This window comes from Aulostomus chinensis, chromosome 16, assembly GCF_037954235.1.
Source record: "Aulostomus chinensis isolate RoL2024-O1b breed Wild chromosome 16, RoL_Achi_v1.0, whole genome shotgun sequence".
In the NCBI taxonomy this organism is placed as follows: domain Eukaryota; kingdom Metazoa; phylum Chordata; class Actinopteri; order Syngnathiformes; family Aulostomidae; genus Aulostomus; species Aulostomus chinensis.
This window is the reverse complement of record NC_141335.1, coordinates 7,301,619-7,328,357: the sequence shown is the minus strand read 5'-3', so window position 1 is coordinate 7,328,357 and position 26,739 is coordinate 7,301,619. Positions and strand designations below refer to the sequence as shown.

The 26,739-nt window shown below is 41.8% G+C and overlaps 1 protein-coding gene across 1 annotated transcript; it reads right to left on the bottom strand.

The window, feature by feature from the left end:
- Positions 1 to 9,730: 9,730 nt before the first annotated feature.
- Positions 9,731 to 24,974, bottom strand: wapla (WAPL cohesin release factor a). The gene is made up of 20 exons (XM_086180761.1): positions 24,686 to 24,974; positions 23,647 to 24,030; positions 22,787 to 23,501; positions 21,688 to 21,995; positions 21,441 to 21,571; positions 20,159 to 20,254; positions 19,395 to 19,556; positions 18,181 to 18,317; positions 16,753 to 16,864; positions 16,312 to 16,542; positions 15,729 to 15,840; positions 15,468 to 15,565; positions 15,164 to 15,240; positions 14,595 to 14,770; positions 14,280 to 14,395; positions 13,926 to 14,156; positions 12,993 to 13,209; positions 12,284 to 12,372; positions 12,065 to 12,160; positions 9,731 to 10,617 (listed from the first exon to the last, which is right to left on the bottom strand). Exons 2-20 carry the CDS (start codon positions 24,002 to 24,004, stop codon positions 10,552 to 10,554), a joined length of 3,528 nt encoding a protein of 1,175 aa, XP_086036887.1. The 5' UTR covers positions 24,005 to 24,030; positions 24,686 to 24,974; the 3' UTR covers positions 9,731 to 10,551.
- Positions 24,975 to 26,739: the final 1,765 nt, after the last annotated feature.

Below are 26,739 nucleotides of genomic sequence, written 5' to 3'. Positions count from 1 at the left end.
TACATTTAACTGAACCTGTCAGTATCCAAACATTACAAAACCTGATAAAAAAAAAATGATGTGCTTTCACATTTGAAGCCTGTCAGCTTCAAGAAGACGCAATCAGAGCAGCACAACACACACACACACACACTTTTACGTGACTTTTAAAGGCCAAAGTTTTAAGGATTGAATGCTCCTAAGCACTATAGTACAACAAGTACCAGGTTTTCTTAACTGCACTGAGCTGCTGTAAGGTGGGATTGTCTTCATTGTGGATTTCAAGAAAGTTTTGTCTCATCTTTTCACACTGCAAACTCAATTTCAGTCTACTATTAATGCGGTGTAAATTTGAATGGAAGGACTTTCTTAAGTGTTATTATAATTCTTATAATTTCAGATTGGACTCAAAAGAGGTAGTTTAAGTTCCTACTGCTGCTGTTATTAATAGTTTCATTGTCACAATACCGAAAGACAGATGACAAACCGAGAGAGCTGCTGTGTCTGATGGGAAGTGAAGGAGATGAATATGTAGTTGGGCATTACTCAAGACACACATGACAACAAACAGCGTCATGATGGACTACAACACCCAGTAACACACTATTTTGGAGCGGATAGCATCTCTGACAAGTCTCTCTTTATCACAAATAATGTATGAAACCACTTACCGGTGATGTTTTCATCCAGCAGCTGACAGTTTGAATCCACTCAGCGTGGAAACCACGATAGCCTTCATGAACGGAACAATAAATCTCCATTTATCTCATCATCTGCCTGCACGGAACAATTTGCGTGCTACTCCTTGATGTTTTCAAACGTTTGGCAAGTAAACAGAAGAAGCAAAAGAGGAGGGGGAAAAAAACACTTATCGGGAGACACGAAAAGGCGAGGCCAAGAAAACAAAAGATAATCCGCGCCAAGACGTTTAAAACACCGCTAAATGCGCAGCTGTGCGGCTGAGAGCCAATGGGGGGAGGGGGAGGGGGGGTGCCCATGGGAGCCTGAGCGGAAGACAAGAGTGCCCAACAAGCTTTACTCTGAATATGAACAAATGCGGGCGGCACGGTAGTGCAGTGGTTAGCACTGTCGCCTCACACGTCTGTCGGTTCGAGTCCCAGCTCGGCCACGGGATCTTTGTGTGTGGAGTCAGCATGTTCTCCCTGTGCATGCGTGGGTTCTCTCCGGCTTCCTCCCACAGTCCAAAGAGGCTAGGCTAATTTATACTCTAGTCTAAACTGACCGTAGGCGTGACTGTGAGTGTGAATGGTTGTCTGGCTCTATGTGTTGGCCCTGCGATGACATGGTGATCCTTCCAGGGGTGAACTCCGCCTCTCGCCCGATCGCCGCTGGGAGAGGCTCCAGCCCCCCGCGACCCTTAACAGGAACAAGTGGATGGATGGACAAACAAATGCGTGGATGTTTTGGGAACAGCCAACATGTTGCTCCAGTGGATGGATGGACAAACAAATGCGTGTTCAGTGGATGTTTTGGGAACAGCCAACATGTTGCTCCAGTTATTCCACCCATTTCATAGACAGATGCAATTTGGTATCTCATTAAAACTGTAGGTTTTATACTCGAAAATGATATGGATATTTTTACAAATACTTATTGTGCACTAATGAAAATAAACCATCAGATTGTTTGAATTCGTCACATTTTCTCCACTTGCTCAGCCGATCCTTATCATTTTCATGATGATATACTTTTCATTTCATTTATTTTTATGTTTAAATTGTTCTACTCCTCACACTCTGTACTTTGTTGCATAAGGAAGTTTTTTTTAAAAAATTACATTCAGTACTACAACTCATGAAAAACACTTTGTTCTTCTTCTGTTGTTCCTGATTTGAAATTTTTATACGACGGGGTTGTTATTTTTTTAAAACACGACTTTAATGAGCACTTGGAACTACAAAAAACTCCGCTGTGATTTTTCACATGCAAAATGTTCCTGCAGTGCTTGAATTCATTGTTCATGGCGCCGTATTTGAATCTTTGCGTGATATTATTTGAGGTTATTAGTGTATAACGCATCGCGTGATACATCCCAGCAGCTCTGACTCCTTCTGTAACGTCTATTTCTGGTGAGTCTGTCAACTTTAAATGTGCAATCCTGTATCACAGGAATTTTAAATAAAAGAAGCCAAACCTCAGTCGACAGAATTTTTTAAAAATCTGAAAAGAGCCTCGAGGTGTGCTGTGCGCTATTATCTACAACTGACACCCAAAATGTGTTACAGTAGGCAAACATGTCAGGACGGATTATTGAACACCAGAACTCTGTCTGCCCTCTTATCTCAGATCTCTCGCCTCTCAATTTTTTTATATCAACTTTGTGACGCGGTGCTGCTCCCAAATGTAAACAAGACCAAGGAGACGGTGGTCTGGTTAGATTTAGGGGGGGAAAGAACTGCAACCAAACCCGTGAATATGTGTGCGGAGGATGGAAATGGGCACTCAGCGCTCTGGGGTCCACTTGAGCCACAGAATGGACCGAGACAGATGTGACCAGATGTTCTGATGAAGCTCCAACCATCCATCCATCGTCTTCCGCTTATTCCTGTTAAAAATCGTCAGCGGGCTGGAGCCTATCCCAGCGGCTTTGGGCGAGAGGCGGGGTTCACCCTAGACAGGTCACCAGTCCATCGCAGGGCCAACACATAGAGACAGACAACCATTCACACTCACAGTCACACCTACGGTCAATTTAGAGTATCAATCAGCCTCGTCCCCTCTTGATGTCTTTGGACTGTGGGAGGAAGCTGGAGTACCAGAGAGAACCCACACAGGAACAGGGAGAACATGGAGACTCCACACAGAAAGATCCCGTGCTGGAGCCCGGAACCTTCTTGCTGTGAGGCGACAGTGCTGACCACTGCACCACCGTGTTGCTCTAAATAGGTTAGCTCTGAGCTAATATCTTTTATCACATTCTGCATACAAATATGCTGTCTGGTCAAGGGAGGAAAGGTTGGTACAGGGAAGCTTCTGGCCGCTCTTATGAACTGATGTGAAGTGCACTTCCTGAATTTGTTGTTCTCCCTGTTCCTGCGTGGGTTCTCTCTGGTCCTCCAGCTTGGCTAAGAGTGTGAATGGTTGTCTGTCTCTATGTGTTGGCCCTGTGATGGACTGGCGACCTGTCCAGGGTGAACCCCGCCTCTTGCTCATAGCCGCTGGGATAGGCTCCAGCCCCCCCGCGACCCTGAACAGGATAAGAGGGAGAAAGTGGATGGATGGATAGCCTGTTTGGATAGCATCCTTCTCTTGTAGCAACCTAAAGCCAGGTCTCCCACCTTCTTCCTCTTAGTATGTTGTCATTGAATTTCCATTAAAACATACAAGGACATGCCATAAACTACAGAAGGTTTAGGAGCAAGAAGATAAATTTCCTGCAGGTCCACAATCCATTCGCTATCAGAAGTGACCTCGAGCACAGCGATGTAATTCTTTAACACCGTGGTCAAGAATTTTTCTTATTCTGGCAATATTCTGATTCTTAAACTGCATTTTTCAGGCAGAATAATCAAGGCTTCATTCAATTTCTGTCTAAGCAACAGGCTCTTAAGATCTGGCAACACTCAACTCTGTCGGGGAGCTGAACTGTCTGTGTGGGTTGACTGAAGTGCTGCTTTTATTTTTCCCCATCAAATGAACAGATATTCTTAAATGTCACATCATAAATGAAGTTTTAAAAACACTTCCAAATCAGGTGCGGGGACTGAGTCTTTCAAACCCTCGCTGCAGCTCATAGATCCTGACGAGTTGCAGACCTGAATCCAACCCCGAAATCTTTGGTTTTGACTGTAACATGGGAGCGCTGAGACGTGCAAAGCAGCAGGAGGAATATTTACACATTTCATTACTTGCTATTATTACTTCATTTTTGTGTTTGACAAATTTCTCTTCATGTCTCCCTTGATCTTATTATCTATGGACTGACGCATGCACAGATGCTGTGAATGAGCAAGTGTTCCAGAGATCCTTGGAGTGTTCTCAGAATCCTGCCCCCACCACCACCACCACCACCACCACCACACACACACACTTAGCCTCCTTTCATAGAAACCAGACAGAGCTGAGAGAAGAAAAGAAGAAAAACTGTGAGCACGCGCGCACACACACACACACACACACACACACACGCTCACCAAGTATGCCAGATGGATTATTACCTGGCTTTGTAATCATGAGGGTGTGTTATTAAAATTTGACAGCTGACCCTTGAATGAGTGAGAAACTTCAGATGTTGTCTCAAATGAACAACTGTCTGTCCCCTTTTTATGCTCTCTCAAGGCCACATGCAAATACACAGATGGACATAATCCCCCCCCCCAACCCACCCCAGATACACACACTCACACCCTTCAGCCTCCACAAACAGAGGGAAGGCAGGCTGCTGCCTGAAGGAGTGGTCGTAGTAGTAAAAGGCAAAGGCGTTGTTGGTGGTAATACTACCACTCCACTCTGCTCCTCATCTGGCTCGCCTGTGGACAAAGCCCATCCTTTAAGGTGCAAGTCACGCACGCTCAGGAACACAGATGGACCGCTGAGTCTTTCTTACCTGCCACTCACTGGCTTAACGGGTGAGCATAAATAAGTGGGCAGGGGCTACCTGCACATGTGAGCGCATAACGGTGTGTGTGCGCGTGTGTTTTGTTAAGGATGTGAATATGTGTCGAGGCCAGTTTGTTTATACGTGACACGGTGCGTGTGTCATTTATCTTATTGCGTGGTGTTTGTGAGCCTTTTGTGTATTTATCCACTCGCCTGGCTGCCACTGTGTGTATCTGCAACTGTGTGTGTGTGGGTAAACAAGTTAACAGTCCAAGCATCCAGTCAGGCTGCTGCAGAGCACCGTGTGCTGGAGCTGCAGGGAAAGGCAACACTGGAGGGGGGGGGGGCAGTGTTTGTGTGTGTGCGTGCAGGGTTGGGGGGGGGGGGGACAAACTATTTGAATAAATCCTTTGTAGTAAATACTAAATAATCTTGTACACAAGTCAGTGAGCGCTGGTGTTTCAGCAGTGTGGTGGTCAAGTGCAAAGTTGTTAATTCATTTGACAGTGTGATGCTCAGGGTTGCTTCTAGGTTCTCCTGCAGTTTCAAGATAATACGCTCAGTTCAGCTTCAGTGTTTACCCTCTGACTTAATCTGTTTGGACGTACAAACTGAAGAGCAATGTAGACAGCACAGGGTTTAGCTTTATTTTGAAAGGCAGAAAGTAAATGAATTAAATTACTCCGCGACTACTCTACAAGTTCACGTCAGCGTTGTGTGTTGTATTTCCCCACATTGAGGAGGAAAAGAACATGGATTTATTCCATTTTAACTAGTTTGTTGGATTTAGATATAAATCAGTCCATGAAAATGCTTCCATATTAAAAACCAGGTGTAATTCAGTTTGTATCCTGACCTGCGATACATAAATTGCACGTCAGCGTTGATGGATCGTGATTAAAAATCAGTTGTCAAGCATTTGAAGGCTCAAAAACTCCGCCGAACATTGAGGATCTTCCTGTTGAAAATTGGCCTCTTAGTTTTTGCATAATCCTGCCGAGAGACGAGTGTGAAACAAACATGACCTTCTTGACTGATGAAACATTGAGCGCCATCACTTAGACCATTATTTTGCGATGCAGAGGGCCAAAAGGGAAAAAAAAAAAAAAAAAGTCTCATCACACTGTTGCCCCGGGCGACGTGTCACATTCGAATGGACATGGTCACTTTCGTTGATTTTAAATCAATCCAGAAGGTGCTGCCTTGCATTAAACACAATCCACAGCTGAACAATGCTCCCCTGAAAACACACCTTTACTTCCCTTTGTGTAACATTGATTGACTAACGTACCCAGCTGTTTTAGGATGGTCTTATTTAACGAATCTACATATCCATGAGCTGATTTTAAAAGATGAACGTCTCCAGGAACCAACGCGCTCAGGGTGGCGAGCAAGAGGAGAGACGTATTTGAAGACCAACACATTGTTGATTTTGTAGTGAAATTTCCACTCAAATACTTTATACAGCGCAAATTTCCCCCCCCCCCTTACTCGTAAAAGATTATTTCTTTACATTGTGATGTTGCGATTTGTAGTTTAATCCAAGTTGATATAAAGCCTGCGTTTCTAAAAGCTCCTCCTTGAGGAGTTTGCGAATCTTGGATTGTTAAACGCACATTTGAAATGTGCTGTGAAAGAAAGAAAATATCCTGAAAAAAAAAAAACAAGACTGGAGGATTCTTTTTTCTTTCCCTTTCAAATCTTCACCCACTGAACTGTTATCAAAGCACTGAAAGCTGCACATATTTAAGAGATGAATGGCTCAGCACGCTCCACACACACACACACAGACACAGACACAGACACACACACACACACACGCTGGAAAAATATTCTCATCATACAACAGCTTGATTTACATTACGGAGAATGTTTGTGGATGGCCGGCTAACTAGCGTCTTCATAAATGTTTCACCACTCTTTAGGGAGTGTGTGTGTGTGTGCGACTGCACCCGCCAGATGAGGGTGTTTATCTCTCCAAAGACTGTTCTTACAGCTCGAGGGGAAATCAGTAGGCAACACCTCTGATGAGAAGATACTTGTGTGCGTGTGTGTGTGTGTGTGTGTGTGTGATGGTGTAGTTCAAGCACTGCAGTTAGAGGCTGAGTACTCACACCACCTAGTGGCATTGAGACCCTCTAGTATTCTGTCTACATAACAAACAGGAGGCTGAAAGAGAACCAATATTTACACAAGCGGACTAATCCCTTCCATCCACAACAAAGCAAGTGTGTGATCAGACATCAAAATGGGAGTCACATGGAGTTAAAGAGATGGGTTTTGCTGGAGGACAGCCGGCAATTAACAACACATACACAAGAAGACAACAGGTCATGAAAAAGTAAAACAGCATGGGCGCGGGGGGGAGGGGGGCTGAGGAAAAACATGGCCAGGGAAGCTGGGAGATGAAAGGATGAATGCTGGGAAATGCAAAATTCAGTTGTTTTCTTCCCCTTAGGCTATGTAGCTTCACCCAAGTTTTTGATTGACAGGTGGGAAACATTAATCCCTCTGCCCCCCCCCCCACGTCTCCTCTCTGTCCTCCTCCTTTTCATTGCCTGACATCCTACAAATCTTGTTAACCTATAGGAAACGCCACATTCCTCCCAGCTTGTTTATCCCCTCATCTTCTTCCTTTGCATCTGATCACCACGAGGGGAATGCTCCCCTCTACGTTTGACTTCTGAAGGCAGATGAAAAAGTGCGAGTTCCTGGAATTTCCATGTAAAATATGTGATCTCTGGAAATTAAGTCTGCACTACAACCCGTTTACTTTGTGCAACCAGACAGAAATGCATAATTACATGTTCTTTATGCGCCGTTAACCACGCTCATTACTCCGCCTTATCAATTCCTGACGTGTCAGATTTAATGCTCACGTTCGTCCCTGCTTGTTGCACCATGGCTGATACAGCTGTCGCCGGCACGGAATCGAAGGTTGCCAGACACCATTTCTCAACACCCCCACGCTCCCACATCTATTTGTACATTTGACTGGGCTACCAACTGCAACAAGAATCTTTTGTTCCCATTATGCCGCAGTCAGTCAAGCTAAGGCGCCCCGTCCACAAACTGTCACTGCTGTTAAGTACACCGACTACATTTTAGCTTCTAACCGAGCTGGCTTGTCAGGGGCGCGTGTGTGCGTGTGTATATGTATAAACCTGCACACACATACAAACTTTAACATATAGCCTTGTTTACAGTTACCAAGCTGGAATACAAAGGCAAGTATTCAGTGGCTGCTACCTGCATGGATGCATTAGAAGTCTGGAAATGTCAGGTAGCAATCCTGCTGTTCAAACAATTCAAGAAGGAAAAACACATGGTACTGAAAGTAGCAACTTTTTTTCTTCTTTTTGAGATACAACTATTTACATGTAACCAAAGACAATGTCCTTGAAACGGGTACAAACAATTTTTTTTCTCTTCCTGCGATTTTTGTTTTTTCAAATGACAACTCAGAAATATTGTATAAAATAAAAATATCAGCTTCAGGGAAAAAAGTAGTCTAAGCATTTTTAAATGTCCATTAACCACTATATACAGGAGTATTTACATTCTAAAATTCCATTCAGACCAAAAATTTTGCAAAGTAATGGACAGTAAACACAGTTGCAGTCATGTTCACTGAAGCCCTACGAACCAGATAAGAACTAATCTGCGTATACAAGTATGGCTGTCATTCAAATCAGTGATCGTACATGTGAGCAGTACAAGACAAGAGGCATTTCAAAAGGTTTCAGGTGCATCATCATCATCACAGGTAAAATGACAACACAAAAGAATAAATAAAAACACATGTTTGCCCAATGCAGAGATTCCATGATTACAAGAGTATAAAGATGACGCCGGAGGTGGCTGGACACACATCGAGAGACCAGGGCTGAACAATTCAAGGACATCTTTTTGAAATACGGCCACGTGCGATATCCACATCCCGGCGGTATAATATTCGCTTGAGGTACAGTAAAAATTGTGGAACTAGAATTCTAGATGAATTATTGAAGGGCTGCAGAGTTGTACCAGCATGTAAACGGTGCTCTACAGACTAAAGGAGACATCTGGATCGTCTATCACGGGATTGGGCCAAAACTATGATGAGGGACCCATTACATTTTGGGCCGGATCCATTTAACATGATGAAAAATTGCTTTTTTTAATGTTGGGTTTTGTTACTTTGCCTTAAGGAGGTATGCACTCCTCGAGTGCCATCTGTTTAATCATAATATGCTTTTCATATTTTCCCCAACGAGACAAATTCAATCAAACACAACGGAGAAAAGAAATGTCATTTCTCACTACGTTGCATGGACCCGTCCCAAATCTGCATGAGTAAATCAGAAAAGATAGTTTTGGTGTCATCCCACTTCCATGGAAACTGCACCAAAAACATGACCTCACCAGCAGAGGTTATTGCACACATATGTATAATAGTTTTCCCAAATTGTTCAGCCCTAGACACAACTAATATCTGACTAACTGATCGATCAATAGACAGAAACTTCCTCTTGCAAGTATTTTAATATCTGCTAACAGTTTAGATTCATTTTGCATTGGAAACATCTAAAAAGCTACAGCTTCTCAAATTTAAGAATTTGTATTTTCTCCTTGTCTGACATGACAATTGAATCTCATCTCTTTGGGTTTTTAGATGACTGAGAAAATAATCAGCGTATGAATCAAGAATGACAATATTAAGTTGCAGCTGTGGCAAATAACCATGTCATCTAATACGTTCTACTTTATTCAGAAATACAGTGTGTGTAAGCCAAAACCATAACTCCACCACATCAATTAGCAACAGTATGTCCAGCCACTGAGCAGTCGCGTGGGATATATTCAAATGAAACATGAGGAGGAACTAGACACCCGCGGTATCTCACTACAAGAGTAGGAAAAAAGGCTTTAAATTAAATACATTAAAAACAATTCTGATAATTCAAAAAAAGGAAGCACACAGTAATTCATCACATCTGTTAAACCTGTGAGTTTAAAATTCATAATGTAATTACATACTGTTGAATTAATTAAAATTTAAATAATCTAAAACACTCTGTCAAAATTGATAACGGGTGAGAGGGAAAAACCCAAATTCATAATAGCCTTTATCAGTCAAATAAAGGACATCCTATCAAAGCTGGCAGGTCACGCAATCCTCCTGGCTTTGAACGTGATTCATATTTTGGAAGAAGAAGAAGAAGAAGAAGAAGAAAAAAAAATGCCCCCAAAGGAAAAGAAAAACATGTCTCACTTATTCAGGCGGTTTTAAAAAATTAACGGGCACAATGAGAACATAGAAATCTTAAGATCAAAAATACTCGTTTCCCTTACACATTCAGGCCAACTGCAAGCAGGTAAGTTAATGGGTGTATGCATTCAAAATCATCTCACACATGTAAGGAGACATCATTCTGACATCCATGAAAGTGATCGGTTTTCATGCTAATCAATGATTTCACCCTTGGCTTTGACATGGATAGGCAGAGGTTAGCAAGAAAGAAAGAAAGAAAGAAAGAAAGAAAGAAAAAAGTAATGATCTGCGAAATTTGATGCAGAGGTTCATTCTCTGGTTGAGCAGCCAGGAATCGACGGTGGACATAAGACCCTGCTTCAGTGGCATCTGGATTTTTCTGACATTCCCCAGAGTATTTGGCCAAACCTCTACCTGATTCCAGAGGATGAATCTGGAACCTTCCGAGGTTATCTGACTCTGAATGTGGTCAGCTGAGTGGAACTGAAGGAATCGGCGCGTCTGTCAGCTAGCGGGGCTTTGGTTCGGGCTGTGCTCCGGAGAAGGAGTGAAACTTTTGTGTGTGTGTGTGTGTGTGTGTGTGTGTGTTTAATCATTAATCACAGCACTGGGTGATCATCAGGTGAAGTCAAGGGAATGCTGCTAAGACTCCAATGGCCCCTTTTTGTGGCTCCTGGTAGGTGGGTGTGGGGAAGCGGGGGGGGGGGGTAGCCTGGGATCCCTTCATGTGCAGTCATAGTGAACCGTCTGGAAGTCTGCTAACAGTGCTCCAGATAGTCGATGACCCGCGAGATTGACTTCTGTCCTGTGGTGCCCATTGCACACTGAGTGAGGAGACACAACAAAACAAAGGTGTGAGGGGCTCTGTCATGTACTACTGTGCTTGTGAGGTCTCCAGGCACAGACAGTGAGGATTTTTGAGGACACCACAGTTTGTTTACTTGAAAAAGGCGATTTAAGAAACAGATGGTTTCAGTCTTCTGTTTTGCCAGGATGAGTCAGTCAAAGCTGCTGCGAAATGCACATCTGTGATGTTCTGTTAAATATTCATGCTTGAATTCTTCCTACATTCATATCATTGCGTGATTTGTTAGTTGGATACATAACCATATTCAAGTGATAATTTATTGATCATATTTTGTGGTATAATAGTCCATGACTGTCCCAGTTTGGTATGAAAGCTAAGTGGCCTAAGAGGCTGTGCTTTGGAGCAGCTCAGCAGATTAAGATGAGCCTTTTAAGATACTTGCTGGCTACTTCATTAGATCCGCCTGCACAACAGCACAGCCACGGGCTCTACTGTTACCCAGCGCTACAACACACAGAAATTAAACCTGGGTGGGTGTGCAAGGTGTGTTACACAGACGGAACATCTCCTGTATGGATGAGTGACCAAGTCCAAACAGCTTTCCTGTCACGTTTAAGAGACCGGGTTATGCCAGGGGACATGTAGGCGGCATTTACCACTGAGTTGATTAGCTTAGAGAAATAAGTGCCTATGCAGTTTAGGTTTTATGGAAACATGAATTACTCAAGCCAACACAGGCCAAGCTAACAGATACTGCTAGCACTATTGTGTCCAATGAAGAGATGTGCCAAAGTCTGGAATTGTTTTGTTGTTGTTGTTTATAGAAAAACAGAAGCAAGGTGGGTAGCGTAAAAAAGCGAGCAATTAAATTGTGAGCCTTCCGATCAGATTAAGGCTCTCAAAGTAAGCTCCTGCATTACGTTACTAGTGAACTTTTGACCTGACGCTTTTATTTTGAAGGTCAGATCACTGTACATGATCCCGGACAAAAGGCGTTTAGTTCGATGAGGAAATGTCACATCTCTAATATAAAAGTATCACCATGGCAGAATATCTCAATAATTAAAATGCTGAATTCATACAGTCTCAATCAAAACTGTTTGCAAGGCAGAAATTGTTTTACCAGATAATGAGGTGGTTGCTGAGTGTTTGGAGCAGTGTTATTTTATTTACGAATAAGAAAATTTGGGTTTTTCATTAAAAATCTAGTAATTCCTTAAAAAGGAGGACTGAATTGCTGGAGAGGAAGGGCCATTGAAGAAAAAGATTAAAAAAAATAATTCTTTTTAGAATCAAAATGAAATATTCTGTTGCACAGTCCCTCGGTATTTTATCACTAGACTAGGACAGCTTATTTATTTGATTTGAAACTACAAAACAGAATGCCTGTGGTTTTTTTTGTTTAATATTATTTATGACACATGTATCAGCAGCATCATGCAACAATAGCCTGCCATACTCACAGTGAGGTTCATGAAACTCAAGAATTTCTTCAACATTTCCGTCATAATGGAGAAATCCCCTTTAGGTAGGTGCTCTCTCACAGTAGTCACATTAACCTGAGGGGGAAAAAAAGGCGAGTGAGCCGTGCTATGAATATCATTTGGTGCAAAGTCAAAAAAGAAAAAAAAACAAAAAAACGATATTATGGATGTGTGCGAGTCTGTGTCCAATATTCTCACCTGGCTGCCCTGGCAGAGGCAGCCCAGCAGTAGAGCAGTGTAGGAGGCAACAATGCTGTCCTCCATATGCTTGCCTGCATGCTGCAGAGCTGCAGTAAACAAGCAAGAGACACAGATTCACAGTTATGCACGAGAAAAGTAAAATCTGTGAAAATCTGTGGGTTTTTTTTTTTCATATTATCATTTTAATCGCAATCATCAGCTTCCTGTTTGTTTTTTTTCTTGTGTGCGTTCCTCTAACCCAGGCCTCACACAACAAAAATGGCCTGCATGCACCTCAGAGAATATAAAAGCAGCACAACTTTCCCCATGACAAGTTTTCTAAGGTAACAAGAGGCTGCCAGAGTACCCACAGTCAGGCTGAGTGTACTTTAAAGCAGAGAAACTCACAAGTCTTTTCTTGCAAGTCCAAATCAAGTCCCCCCCTCCAATATTGGTAGCCATGCCAGTTCTCCCAATTATGTCTGTCTCTGTTTAACAGTGCAAGATATTATCTAGTGGAAGGGTAACAACTTATTAGTTTGGACACAAAATACTCTGGCCTGCTGTCTAAAATCCCAAAGTTTTTCTCGTGTCAACTCACTAATGTCAAAGCTATTAAAATTTGTTGCCAAAGTCATCATTTCTGTTAACACTGAGCAAGCTGATCAAGCATAAAAATTTAGCCAAAACTAGAAACTGCTCATCTTGTTTGCACACAAACACCTACCTTTATTTAGGTCCAACTCTTCATCCTCCTCCTCTTTCTTCTCCGTCTCGTTCTTTTCAGTTTGGCTGTCGTTGGTTTCGGCTGCCACCCACTGGATCTCTCCCATCGTCTCCTGCCACTCTCCGCTTTGGTCCAGTGCTGGCTTGGGGGCCTCGCTGATGAGGTCATCAGTCTTAGCTTCTGCCAAGATGGCAGCCCGCTCTCTCTCCAGGAAGAGCTAGGAAGTAGAGAGAAATACACAGATGTTAACTCCAAACATGAACTGAACTGGAGCCAAGAAACACGGATGATGTTTAAAAATTCATATGGAATTCGGCAAAAGCTGTTACGCTGCAGAGCGAAGGTGCTTCTGCATGGTGAGGTCAGAAATGATCCAGGTGATGCCAAATTCTCATTTAAAGGCTTGATGAAAAGTAACATTCTGTTAATTTTCAAGTGAGACATTAATATATTGTTTGAAACTTTTTGCTAATCAGTCAGTTGGGCAAGAAGTTCGAGTAATCAATAATAGATCAACGTTAATAAAAATGTACTCTTAATCTTGAATTTCAAACCCACAAATGAGTTGCATTTAATAACTGAGTTCTCAAGCCTTTTGACACTTAGTCAAATGTATGTCATTCAGATTTGTGAGTTTACTTGAAAAGCACCCAAGGGTGCAGCTTATAGTTGAGCAGCAGACTATGTGGTACACAGCGGACATTACATGACATAACAGCTCAATTATATTTGTAAGTTTGTGACATTTAAAGTTCCTCCAGGACAAAAATGCATGACACACTTGTCATGAAATACACTAATACCCCCCCCCCCCCCAACATTGTCTCTGCACACATTTTTTGTTAAAAAAATAAACTCATCTGTAGCAAAGAGGGGGAAAAACACAAAAGACTGATATAATATTTAGCAATGAGTCTTAGAAAAACTTCCTACCTTCACCAGAGCAGCCAAAGCACCGGAGGCCTTCGGTTTCTCGGCCTCATCCCCCCCAGACTCAGCTGTACTTGGCAGCGCTGACTCCGCTGCGGTGTCTGATTGTGTTGGGTCAGCAGGCTGCATCAGGCTGTCTTCCAGACAGGTGTCATCGACACTGTACTCCATGTCCACCAGACAGTGGCGATTTCTGGAGCTGTACTCCACTAGGTTAATTAGCAGACCAAGACCCTAATGTATAGATCGTAATACACAAATGTGACACACACGTAGATGCCAGCACAGAGGTACTTATATACATTTTCATTTGTAGTTGTTAGTTATGAGTTGATGTCTTCTTCTGGGGTGCCTTACCAATACTCGCACATCAAAGCGCTGCTCCTGGGGGATGTAGCGTGGGACTCGAAGAACACAATTTAGAGCAGTTACAATTAGCTGGTCCTGCTCGCCGGTCTTTGTGCTTCCCCACTCTGCAGACAAAACCAATCATGATAACGAGTCAGTATTCCCTGCTAAACACTCAAACAATACATTTAATTGTGAAAATTAAGAGGTTGTCCAGCCGTGTCTTCATCTTAGGGCAGCTTGAAGAACTTGTCATATAAACGCGACAAGTAAATCCGAGTATCAGAGGCTTGCCCGTATCGTAAACATTATAAATGAACGTACCGTTGTCATGCGTAAGGTTGAGCAGCACTCCTATGATGGCCCTCATGCAGTCTTCCACGGCCTTGCCCACGTTACTGAAGCTACAGTGAGGCAGTGTACTACCAGATGACGACACGGAGCTGTTGTTCAATGCCCTGCTATACCGCTGGATCATATCCTCACAGTACCGCAAAGCTCTGGGGAACATCAGAAGAACATATTCAAAACACTCAGGAAAGAGTGAAGTGAAAGAAATGGAATAAGATGAAGAGTTAGGAGAGAGCACAGCTACTCCATACCTGGGAATAAAAACAATTGGCACTAAATCAGCCATAAGAAACACTCCTGTTTCCAATTTGCTGATAATTTTCTAAAAATGCAAGTCACACATCTTTATAAACAATAATCATTCTTTACAGCACATAGATATTCATATTTTTGCTTTAGTTGTTTGAAGGTGGACAGATATAATAAAAGGAAGCCAAATCCCCAAAACCGTGTAACAAAAAGTATGGGACTAAATGCTACAATGATGTGTGACTCAGGATATGTCCAGTCAATAATAGCTCAAAGCTGTATCTTGTTCTCACCTGGCAGAAGAGACAATAAGTTGTGACTCTTTGTAGGCAATCAAGTAACCCTGGTTTTCAGGGTTCTGCACCGTAACCTGTAGGCACAAGAATAAAAATAAATAAATAAATAAAATGAAAGGAGAGAAAGTACAGTGATGAAATGTTAGAAGAGATCGTTAATAAGTCACACTGAAAACAAAGCCGTAATATAAGTAACCACTTAACTCAGAGTTCTTGGTGATTAATTACTCTTGCTCCTGCGAGTCACTACTGGATGACTTAAGTAAGACAGAAAAGCCAATTTGACAAGAAAGGTACTCACACTTTCTAGGACTCTTAAACATCTCTCAGCACCCCATAATGACGCCACAAGGTTCTCCTTGTCATCCTCTTGGTTCAGATTCTGCACGCACTCTTTCACTGTGGCAACACAAGCAGACGCATGACTGTTATACGCCTGGACAGCAACATGAAATTCAGCAGCTGGGACAATGGGAAACAAATCTCTGCAAATATGCACAAGTACAGAAAACATACCATCCACTGTTTAGCACATTAACATCTGTACAACACATGCACTTACCTTTGTCTACAATGTGGTCCAAACCTCCTAGAAGCCGCAGTTCTTCTTTGAACCAATCTCCAGCTCTCTTGGATGTTAGAGAGAGGAGTGTCTCCATAGCCAGGTGGCCGGTCTACCATAGAAATTAGAGCATAAAATCATTTGACAATATTCACAGAGATGCTTTTATCTATTCTTCAAATAGAATTTTCTATACATCAGCTGCCTGATGATAGCAGATAGTGCCATCACGTCAACATAAAGGCAGACAGAGAAGCCTTAATAAGATCAATGCCTTGAGTCTTGCTGCTGCTTAAAAAAAAAAAAAAAACAGCCCCCCCCCCCCCCCAAATTCTTGATGGGAGCATATACCATCTTTAGGCTCCATCTCCAGTTGCACATTTATTTGTATAACTGCAATTTACTTCATCCCAAGATTATCTACATGTTAAGATAACAATACATGTTTTCCACAGATGGAAAGTGCGATACATTATGCATACAGATGGGGAGTAAGAGGAAATTGAAAATATTAATGCTGCAGTAAAACCAGATGAAATCAATTCTATTGTCATGTTTACTGTATAAGTGGAAGATAACCCACCGTGATGTTTTCCAAGTCCAGGTGCTTATTGTGAACAGTCTCACACAGCTTTCTAATCTTCTCCTTGACCTTTGCCACCTCTTTTGCAGTGAGCTGATCCTGGTGGGCTGAGTAGTCTTGGTCAAGTTCAAGCAGCTTGATCATTAGCTCCAGACAGGCCCTGTCCAGGTCCATGTTTAAACGATCACGGCTCAGAATGTACATCAGTGCAGCGGTGCACAGAGCAAGGTTCTGACAGAATGACAGAGGACAGTGTTTACAAAATGGTGTAGAACACGGCGAGGCCTTTTGGTAAGGTGGTCACCAGCTGACTACGCTTACATCAAATTAAATTCTAACATAATCATGCAAATTAAATGTAATATATTGCTATCGTTACCCTATTTTGAGGTATAAAAATAAAGACTGTCAAGCAGAGGATGAAGGAAGAGCTTTACTGACTGGGTGCTGCGGAGCATCACTGAGCATTTTGAAGACCTGTGCCACTTTCCCTCTGGCCCGCAGGTGCATACGGAAACTGGGCATCGCACACCGTGTGGCCAGGCTGATTATACTACAGCAGCAGGGGGGGAAGGAGACGGGGGGAGAGAGAGAGAGAGAGAGAGAGAGAAAAAGAGAGGATGACAGAGGAAGAAGAATTATTCACTCATTGGGTGGAACATTTCTCATCATTTTGGGATAAAAACAGAGACGTGAGTCAGAATGAGCCACAGCCTACTTTCAGATCTGTAGGACTATTTGTGATTCCCATCCGTTAACAGTTCCACTTTGTATTCTTAATTTTCTCAGCTTGTAGAAAGGCAGAAAAATATCCTCAAGAGGCTGGATTCCCTTTAGTTTCTTCTGATTAAAAAACCTAAACCAAGGTTCTGTTTTCCCAAGTGGATTCTATCTTTACAGTGGCACGGTTGTAAACATCCTCAGACAACAGAAAACAAACACTTTCTCAGCATATTTGCACAGAAGACAATAGTGAGATGTGTAAACACGGAGCAGAGAGGCAACATACCGATAGAAATCAAAGAAAAGCACAACAATACAAGAAGTTTGAGAGGTGTAAAAATACTTCATCCAAAATTGTCACCATCTGTCTTCTCAGAGTACTGCATGAATAGAAGATGTCAGATTAAAACAAAAAGCAGTACGGAGGAACACTCAAGTAGACAACTAACTGTCAGCCATCATGATTTGTCATAAACACCCAGGTCTACTCCATTTCCTGAAACAGCTCTTAAATGTCAAGGGCTCAATCTGACAGGCCCACATGATGTTACATTTTGAGTTACTTCTGAAAATTTTATCAGTTAATAAGGCACATTTTATCATTAGACACACAGAAATTACAAATCTTGTTTAAGTATTCCAAAAAGTTTCATGGAAAAATTACTGGAATACAGCCTTGATTTCATTACTGGCAACATTCAACTTTGGGACGTTTCTATGATTGTGGGAACTCTGTACATTTTGCTGCATATCCAGATTGAAGAATTAAGACAATATTCAGGCACCTTTTCAAAAATGTAATAAATTTAAAAAAAAAAAAAAAAAGATACTAAAGTTTCTCGCGTATATGACTTCAGCTGCAGATGCACATACAACAGAAGAGTAAGATGGTGTCTTTTAACAGAGGTTCTAGTTGCTTCATATATTGGCTAATACTAGATGACATTAGCAGATGTAATAGGTGGTTGTAACATTCAGTCAATTTAATTAGGTTCTTTGCATCTATTTGCATCTATGCAAAGCAGCATCATCAATGCACCACTAGAAAAAGAAAAAAAAAAAATCAGTCAAAGCAGACTTTTGGCATCCAAGTACTTCCCTCTATTTTAAGCTGCTACGAAGAAAGAAGTGTTTTACTCCACTTACCTAAGGCATCTTGTGTTGAGTGGCTGGCCGCTCTTCAACCCTGTCTCCAGGTACTCAAAGTCATCCGTGAACTCTTGATTCTCTCCGAACTCTACCACATCATTGAAGTGTTTCACATGCTGCACCACAGTGTAGAGCTTGGAGAAAGAGAACAGGGTTAATTACAGCTTACTGGGTTGCAGGGCATCTGTCCAGAGACACAATCAACTCAAAGATAGAACATAAATGAAGTAAGAGAAACGCTCTCATTGTTAAATCCACGACCAACAATAGCCGACTGTGCTAATACCCCTCATCAATAACAACTCAGCATGTGGAGTTGGTGCGTCATCTGCAATTGACTGAATATTTACCAGTCTCAACAGTCACAAACAGCCTGCCACACAAAAGGGGGAGACCTGAGTTCAAGACAGAGTTGGTAGCAGCAGCTTAGCCAAAGTCATTTTATCTCAGGGATGTGTGGCTAAAAGCCTGAGCTGTGGCCAGAGGACCCATCTATAAATGACACTTGCTGAAGGGAAGTTGAAATTAACATAAATAGCCCTCACTGCTTCGTCCATAAACAAGGTGAGCTTGAGAACACGCTTCAAAATGAATGATAGCACTTTACTGAATAACCTAGATTAAAAGGGTAAAAGCAACTTGGCTGCACATGTAAAAGAGATTTATTAATAACAGAATGTTGCCCACAAGCAGAGACTATTTTAATTTTTCCTTCAAAATACTTGTTTTTAAATGTATAAATCACTACCTTCCTACAATGTTGCTAAGCTTCAGGAGTGCACACTGAACAGCCCACTCAGATCATCAAGCAAAGGTCTCCTCACTATGTCAACAATAAATTCTAAATCAGCATATGGTGCGTACTCTATGGAATTCTACTCTTTGGAATGTTCTCCCGCATTAATTACTGCTACAACAGCAACTTCCTTAAAAAGGCAGACTGCACTTCTGATTACATTTGAAGTATGTGGTCAAACTTGTTTTACAATCAGTATCATGATTTTATATTTTCAAACAATAACTTCATATATTCCCTAACATGTAACAAAATAAAGAATAAGATCATACATGACAACCACGTATGTTCTATTTTTTACTGTTTATCTTCAAGCACTTTGTGCCAAAACTATTGAATGAAATATGCTACATAAATAAACTTGACTTAACTGCATGTTTTGAAAACATGGCGTGTCAGTTTGCTCCAAACTCACCTCCTTGTGCTCCTTCCTGCATTTGAGAGCCGTGACAATATCCTGGTTGGGTCGCGTGGGGATGGTCTCTGATTTGATGACTTTGGGCGGTGGTGGAGGGGCTTTGAACAAGCCATCATCTTTATGGGAGTTGCTGTCCTTGCTGCTGCTCGATAAAATTGCCTGAGGAAGAAAGAGGTGAAATGGGGCTCATACCAAAGTAAGAAAATCTGTTTAATGACATGTCCGCAGAATTTACTACAGCTGAATAGTCTGTTAAGCATACAAGTATTTAATAAGTGTTGTTAACAGATGTCAGATGAGGTAGTGCAAACTTAACGACAACTTTTAAATCCCAGTTGCCAGACTGTGATTATCTTGTGTCTGAGCACACATTTATTTCCATGGGGGGAATTAAACAGAATATCGCAAACTCAGGTTCACTGTCTGGGAAAATAACCCCATGTGAACTGAAGGAGACTAATTAGAGCAATTAAAATACAACAGTTGACTACTAAGAGACCAATAAACAATATTCAAGACTGTAGACAGCAGGGTATGGGGAATTCTGTAAACAAATGTTAATTGTTTTTAGTATTTGCTTTACACAATACCATACAAGTCATAATATACATTCATGTACGTCAAAACCATACATTGAGGGAAACTTGTAAAATATATCATTTACACCTTTGTTTCTAAATAAGGTGCCACATGATTAGTGCTCTCAAATAACAACAGATCAACACGCAATACTGCAAACTACTTGGAAGATGATATTTTACCGGAGCAGTTTGAGATCGAGACAGGGGAGCCACAGGGATCTCTTCAGGTTCTGGTTGGTTCCAGTGCCGAGCATTGTACACAGCTTTAGCAGGGGACTGAAACAAAGCATTTTGAATCATAACCAGATAGTATGCGAATGTTTTACATAATGTAAATTCAGTTATTAGTTGATGCACAACTATCATCAAAGCATAATGAGTCAACATTAAAGCACCTGAAGCTAAAAGCAGCAAAAATAACGATCATATAGAAACTCTGGACTCCGATGTTAATCTCAATAACAACATCCCAGAACAGAGCCAAACACTTTTGAGACAAATTAGCATAACTGAACACATAAATATTACAGACTGCAATCATGATTATGGACTTAGACAACGGCACGCCGCAGCGAGGAGCACAACAGTCCTCAAGTGGTCCGAAACATTTCCTGAATATGACAAATTGTACAACTGAATTATATAAGAAGAAGACAATGTACTGGGTTTTGGCTATGATGTAGAAACAGTAAACACAAAGAATCTGGAAGACAGACCACAAATAACCCAAAGCCACTGCAAAACATAATACAGATAAACAGAGCCAATGTGAACATTACACACACTATCCAACCAACTGAAGCAAAATAATTTGGATGGAAAAATGCATCTGACCAAGAGGAAACAGTCAAATCTCTTTCATACAGGAGAATCCGTAAGGAAGCATGCTGTGGAAGAAGCATTTTACCATTTTTGATGCTGCTCGAACAGGCTTAAACTTGACATGTCCATTCAGAGCTTCAAAACCTTCTGTGAGAACTCAGTACAGAAGCTATCCAGACAAGCTCCTAACTGGAAATGGAACTCTACAGCACAGCCACACGTGCATCTCCATGTCTCATCTTTAAATATATACAAACAGACTAATCACATAAAATATCTGTCACACGGGTCCACAACTCCTGTGGTCAGTGTATCAGCTCCATTTGACTATGATGGTGGTGATCTGCGATGACATCAGCACTGAATTTCAGCTGTAATACACAGTTCCACACGATATCTCCTCCTCCAGTATGAGCACTCTTCTGGTGTCACACTCATTTTGAGTAATGTAGCTGCTGTACATTTATCAACTCAAATGCCAAAATAATATCAGTTTCATTCACCCCGACGTTAAGTCCACAAATTATCTGAAAACAAACGGTAAGCATTGACGAAGCATTTTGAGGAAAACAACTGCTTGTGATTAACACAAGGGAAACCTGGCAAAGAAACACAGGGACATTTTATCATACTGCCAAACCTTTTTAGGTCCACTGAAGATCTTTTTGAATCCAGTGCCAGTATCCTTGGATTTATCACTTTGCTTCCCTGAGCGTCCCTTCTGCCCCTCAGTACCCCCAGGGCTGGAGTCATCAGAGAAGTCAAAAGCATCTGTTGAATAAAACAGATTGTTGATGGCAAAAAAAAAAAAATCACAACCTACAGTACAAATGGTTTTAACCTGCAATCGCCACTTAAGTTTCTGTCTCCTCAAAAGGCCAGCTCACCTGTATTGCTGCTGGCTTGGCTGTCCTGAGAGTCACTGGTATGGGGGCTGTCCACGCTGGAGGTCAGAGCAGCTAAGGCAGCCGCAGACTTCTTGGCCTTCTTCTCTTTGGCCGGAGAGCTCTCCTCATCACTATCGCTCTCACTAAGGTCATCAAAACCAAAATACTTGATCTTGTAGTTGCTCTTTCCTGCTGCACCAACTTCTGCCCCCTCCTCACCCTCCTGGTCCTCTTTATCCTCAAAGCCAAAAAACTCCAGCTTTGTCTCAGTCTTTGTCTTCTTGGTCTTTGTCTGAGTAGGTCTAAATCTAGGGAAATACAACGACAATAGTTTTATATGGTTTTATTTGACAAAAAATCATTGCTTAGACTGTGGGAAATATGGGGAAACTGGAGCAGACAAAAAAAAAACACCCACTAAGGCTAAGCAAATAAAACATTCTTTTCAATATTGCACAGAGTATTAAATAAACAAAGCCCTTCCGCTATCTATATTATATTATGAACCCAGTGAAACACGAATTAAGATTCTCTGCATAAACTGTGCTAAAGGTCTCAAAACAAGTGGCCTAGAGTGTTAGTGTTATTTTCACCTTTCATCCATTAGGACGGATGAGGTTATCATATTGATATAAGCATTCCCATCGAGATGTGTGCATTCCGCATGTGCTAGCTGCTGCCATGACTAGGTTACCTTTGTAAAAACATCCATGTAGTACTATGAACACACTATTTGTATTCTGCATTAATTTTAACAAGGTACTGTCTCCACTTGAAACACAGATGTGGTGTGCCTACAAAAATGACAGTCTCAACATTTCACCATGATTTAGAGTTCAACTTTTATACCCCTCCCCCACACACACACACGTATCTACTTGCCCAAATCAGTATTTACTTTTCCGTAAACAAATTTGCTTTATTTTCCAGTGAGTGGTCAATCACAACAGTACATGTGCAAACTCTCTAAGAAGATCAGAGCAAAACAAGATGGCTCACCTATCTATAACCACTTTTTGACAAGAATATCCAGTGCAACTGTTTTGTTAACTTTCTCTTTGACACACCTTGTTTAGAGACATAAATGTGTAAGATTTACCTGGTATGTTTAGGTGCGGGAGCATCTGTCTTCTTCTTCATTTGACCTGCTTCTCCAAGGTCAGCAGGAGCAGCTGGGGTGACCATTTCATCCATGCTCCGTTCCATAGAGTCCTGGATAGTGACGTTGCACACAGACAGACAGGACGGGTGCAAAACTGTGTAGTCCCGTACCCTCCCACCACCCCTGCCCACAGGCTTAGCTGCTGTTTTAGCTACAGCAGCAGCAGTACTTGCAGTGGCAGGAAGGGCACTGTTGGGTTTACCTTGAGCACTGACTGTTTCAGGGGGCTTATTGCCATCGCTGTTACTATCAGCAGGTTCAAAGGACGTCTTGTTAGCCCGACTGGGCCGCTGGTATTTCTTGCAATTTGAAGCCCTTAATGTAAAAGGGGAGGGGGGGATATTGTCTACTGGTTCTGGAGGTGGCTCTGTAGAGGGCTCCAGCTCAGGACTTTTAATTTCTTCAGATGGCAGCCCATCATAAGAGGAAGAGGACTGGAAGCTGCTACCACCCGGTGCATCAGTGGACTGTATAAAGGAGGTGACTATATTAGGAGAAAAGATCGACTTCTGGATTCCTGAGGAGTTCTGATCATCAGAGGGTACTGTGTTTGATAAAGATGTCACGCTCACAGGTTTCTGGTTAGCAACTGGTACAGTTTTGTACCAGGGCTTGCTATTCTGAACACCTTTATCTTCAGATATTTGTTTATCTGTAAATGGAGAGAAAAATTATACATTGTAAGAACTAAATGCAAAACAGACACACCAGTAAATTTAACAGGCACAGATAATTTTTAAAAAAGGCATGACCTCACTGTAAGGCACACATGCATTATTCAAGTATCAAATACTTACTTGAGATTGCAGCTGTTGAACTTGCAGTGCTCTGAGCAGATGGTGCAACCGTGACTGTCCCGATACCTTGCACTGGAGCTGTCTTCACCTCACTCCCTTCATCCATGGTCTTAGACTCATCATCACTGTCAAACCCAAATGGGTCTTCATCGCTGTCGCTGTCCTCAAGTCTGGGCCTCTTCGAAAACTCTGCAACATCTGACTTTATCATTGGTCTTTTGGTTCCCAACTGAGCCTTGTAGGTGGTCTCCCCCCATTTGGTCGTCAAAGTAGGCTTTTTATTGGAGAAGACCTCTTCAAACTTGGAATTAGCCTCCCCTCCCTTGCGGTTGTATGTTTTACCAAATCTGGATGTCATGTCGGTGACTTTATGTTACATATTCCCTGTCAAAAACAGATGGATAATACTTGTCATAATTATTACACACTGTACGAGCGTCAGTTTTTCTACATGATAAATTATTAAGAACGGTTCGACGGGTGATGCCTAAAATAATGCATTAGCTGGAAGCGGGGCAGTCCAACATTGACAAAAAAAGAGATAATCTATGCATTTCAACAGACACACGAAGGAATGGATGGATTAATTAAGCGATGTCCCATTTGTGGCAACCACTGGATGACAGTAGGAAAAAGTTAGCATGCCTAGCTCATAGAGGAGAACCTATTTTAAGTGATGTTATCACCAGTCTCAGTATTACGAAAGAAGCTGGATCACTTTTTGTAAATATAAATAAAGCTAGTCTCACAACTAAATAAGCCCCACTGTCAACACTTTTAACTTATCTCATAGTTGCAATGTAATAACTCTAGCTGGGCCTGCTCTTAGTTGTAAAGTTCATATAAAGTTAGCCATTAGCCGTTAGCTTTGACGCTGCTAACTATGCTAACGTTAGTTTACATTTCGTATTTGACCCATCGAATGGCCGGAATTATTGCATTGTAAACACTATTAGGCAATCAAATTTACACATTTAGGCACAAAAAACAAAATAATGATTTGTCCTGGGGAGAATAGTTCCGCAGTACCCACTATTACCTTGCAACTCCGGCGAGTAGCTAACCGAATGCTTGTTTGTTAGCGAGCCGGCTAGGCCCGATTCCCACTCTCGCACAGATCAAGCGGGTAAAGTCCGTAAAGCACAGGAGAAACACCGCTAAAAACACATCTCCGACTGGAATATGTCCAAGAGGCAATGCTTGTTGTCAAAGAATAGCAGCCTAAACACACACGTAGCTACAATTGTCTAAATATAGTGGATAATCCGGACTTTTGCATTTTGTAGTGCTACTGGCAGCCATTGAAGTATCCCCTCCCTCCTCGTTGCCTGGCGAGACCCCCAAGTAAGTGTGCCGCAACAAGCTAATTGACCAATCAGCAACCCGGAGATTTTCATGTGCTCGTAAAGTCAGTCAGTAACCGTTCCTCTGATTGGTTAAATATTGAGACCATAATAAACGACAGGGGGCACCCTTGTCAAAGAGAAACTTTGTTAATGGTGCCGATTATTTTTCTCACGCTCTCGAGAGTAAATACTTAAACAGTAATTAAACAAGTAAATTTATTTGATTTCGGTGTTGGAACTCGTATTCACTATTCTCAAATAAAAGACTAGTAAATTTAAGAGTACTGGAGCCTTGGATATCTTGCATAGGCTTTAAAAATGGCTTTTAAAAAATACATTTTTGTAAATGACTCCATTCTTATTTCAATCAGATTCTGGAAGTCCTGTAATCATAACTAGCTCAATACGAGTACAATCAATCCATGAGATAGACTAAAAGGGAATTTGACCTTTCCATTTTTTTTTTCAGTTTTTAACACAAAATGTATCAAAAAAGCATAACTATAAAAATAGAAAAGAACTGGTCCAAAAATGTTGACCCAAGTACTACATGAGTGTTCCTCCCAAAGGCTCAAGGGGTTTATTACATTGTTAGCGTTATTCAACAGCTTTTAGGGGAAACTTCATAAAGGCCAAAAACTTCTAGATATTCTTTCACAGACACATGGTTTAAAATATGGAAATAAATTACTTTATGACATTTATATTAATGTTAACCCTTTAAACTTAACAGTAAATTTTAGTGCCATGGTTATTGTTTAAATGGCTGCTTGACTTGTCCAACAAAACATGTCAAAAGGGAATATTTGACCTCAAAGTTCCATCCATCCATTGTCTTTCGTTTGTTCCTATTAAGGGTCGCAGGGGGGCTGGAGCCTATCCCAGCAGCTACAAGCAAGAGGCGGGGTTCACCCCAGACAGGCCGCCAGTCCATCACAGGGCCAACACATAGAGACAAACAACCATTGTACTCACAGTCACACCTACAGTCAATTTAGAGTGTCCAATCAGCCTCGTCCCCTCTTGATGTCTTTGGATGGTGGGAAGAAGCCAGAGTACCCGGAGAAAACCCACGCAGACACGGGTAGAACATGCAGACTCCACACAGAAAGATCCCGTGCCTGAGCCGGAACTCAAACCCAGAACCTTCAAGGGAAGGAATACTTATCCCATGCATGCACTGACATTAAAATTAAGCTTAAAATCAAGTGAAGCTGTTTCAAGCTTAAATCACTTTCATTATACAATTCAGTGATTCCTCTGTTCTGTTATTGTCCCTTGAGAGTCACAAGAAGACTAAAGACAATTTCTCTGGTATAACTATGCCTGTTGCCACAGTAGGCTTAATATATAACCCCAAAAAAAAACGTATAGAATGAAGGAAAATAAAAAATGAGCTGACAGCATGTTGGAAACAAACAAAAAAACATATTGATCGGATTTGGACCAACACTGGCACTGCCACTATCAGATGGTGTAACATGAATGATAAGTGTGTTGCAAATAGCCCAGGTCCAAGTGAGACATACAAGACATACCATCATCTCATTCAAAGCATGGAAGTCCTCGAAAAGTTGGTGTTTGCGGACACCTTTTGTCCTCACAGCTGGTATCTCTTTGCTCCTGTCCCCCCTCTACCCCCACATGGCCAACTGGTTGAGGCAGACGGCTGCCTACAGAGCCTCCGCCATCTTGATGTTTCTATCTGTTTAAAGGAAGTTTTTCCTTGCCTTGGTCATAGAAGTGC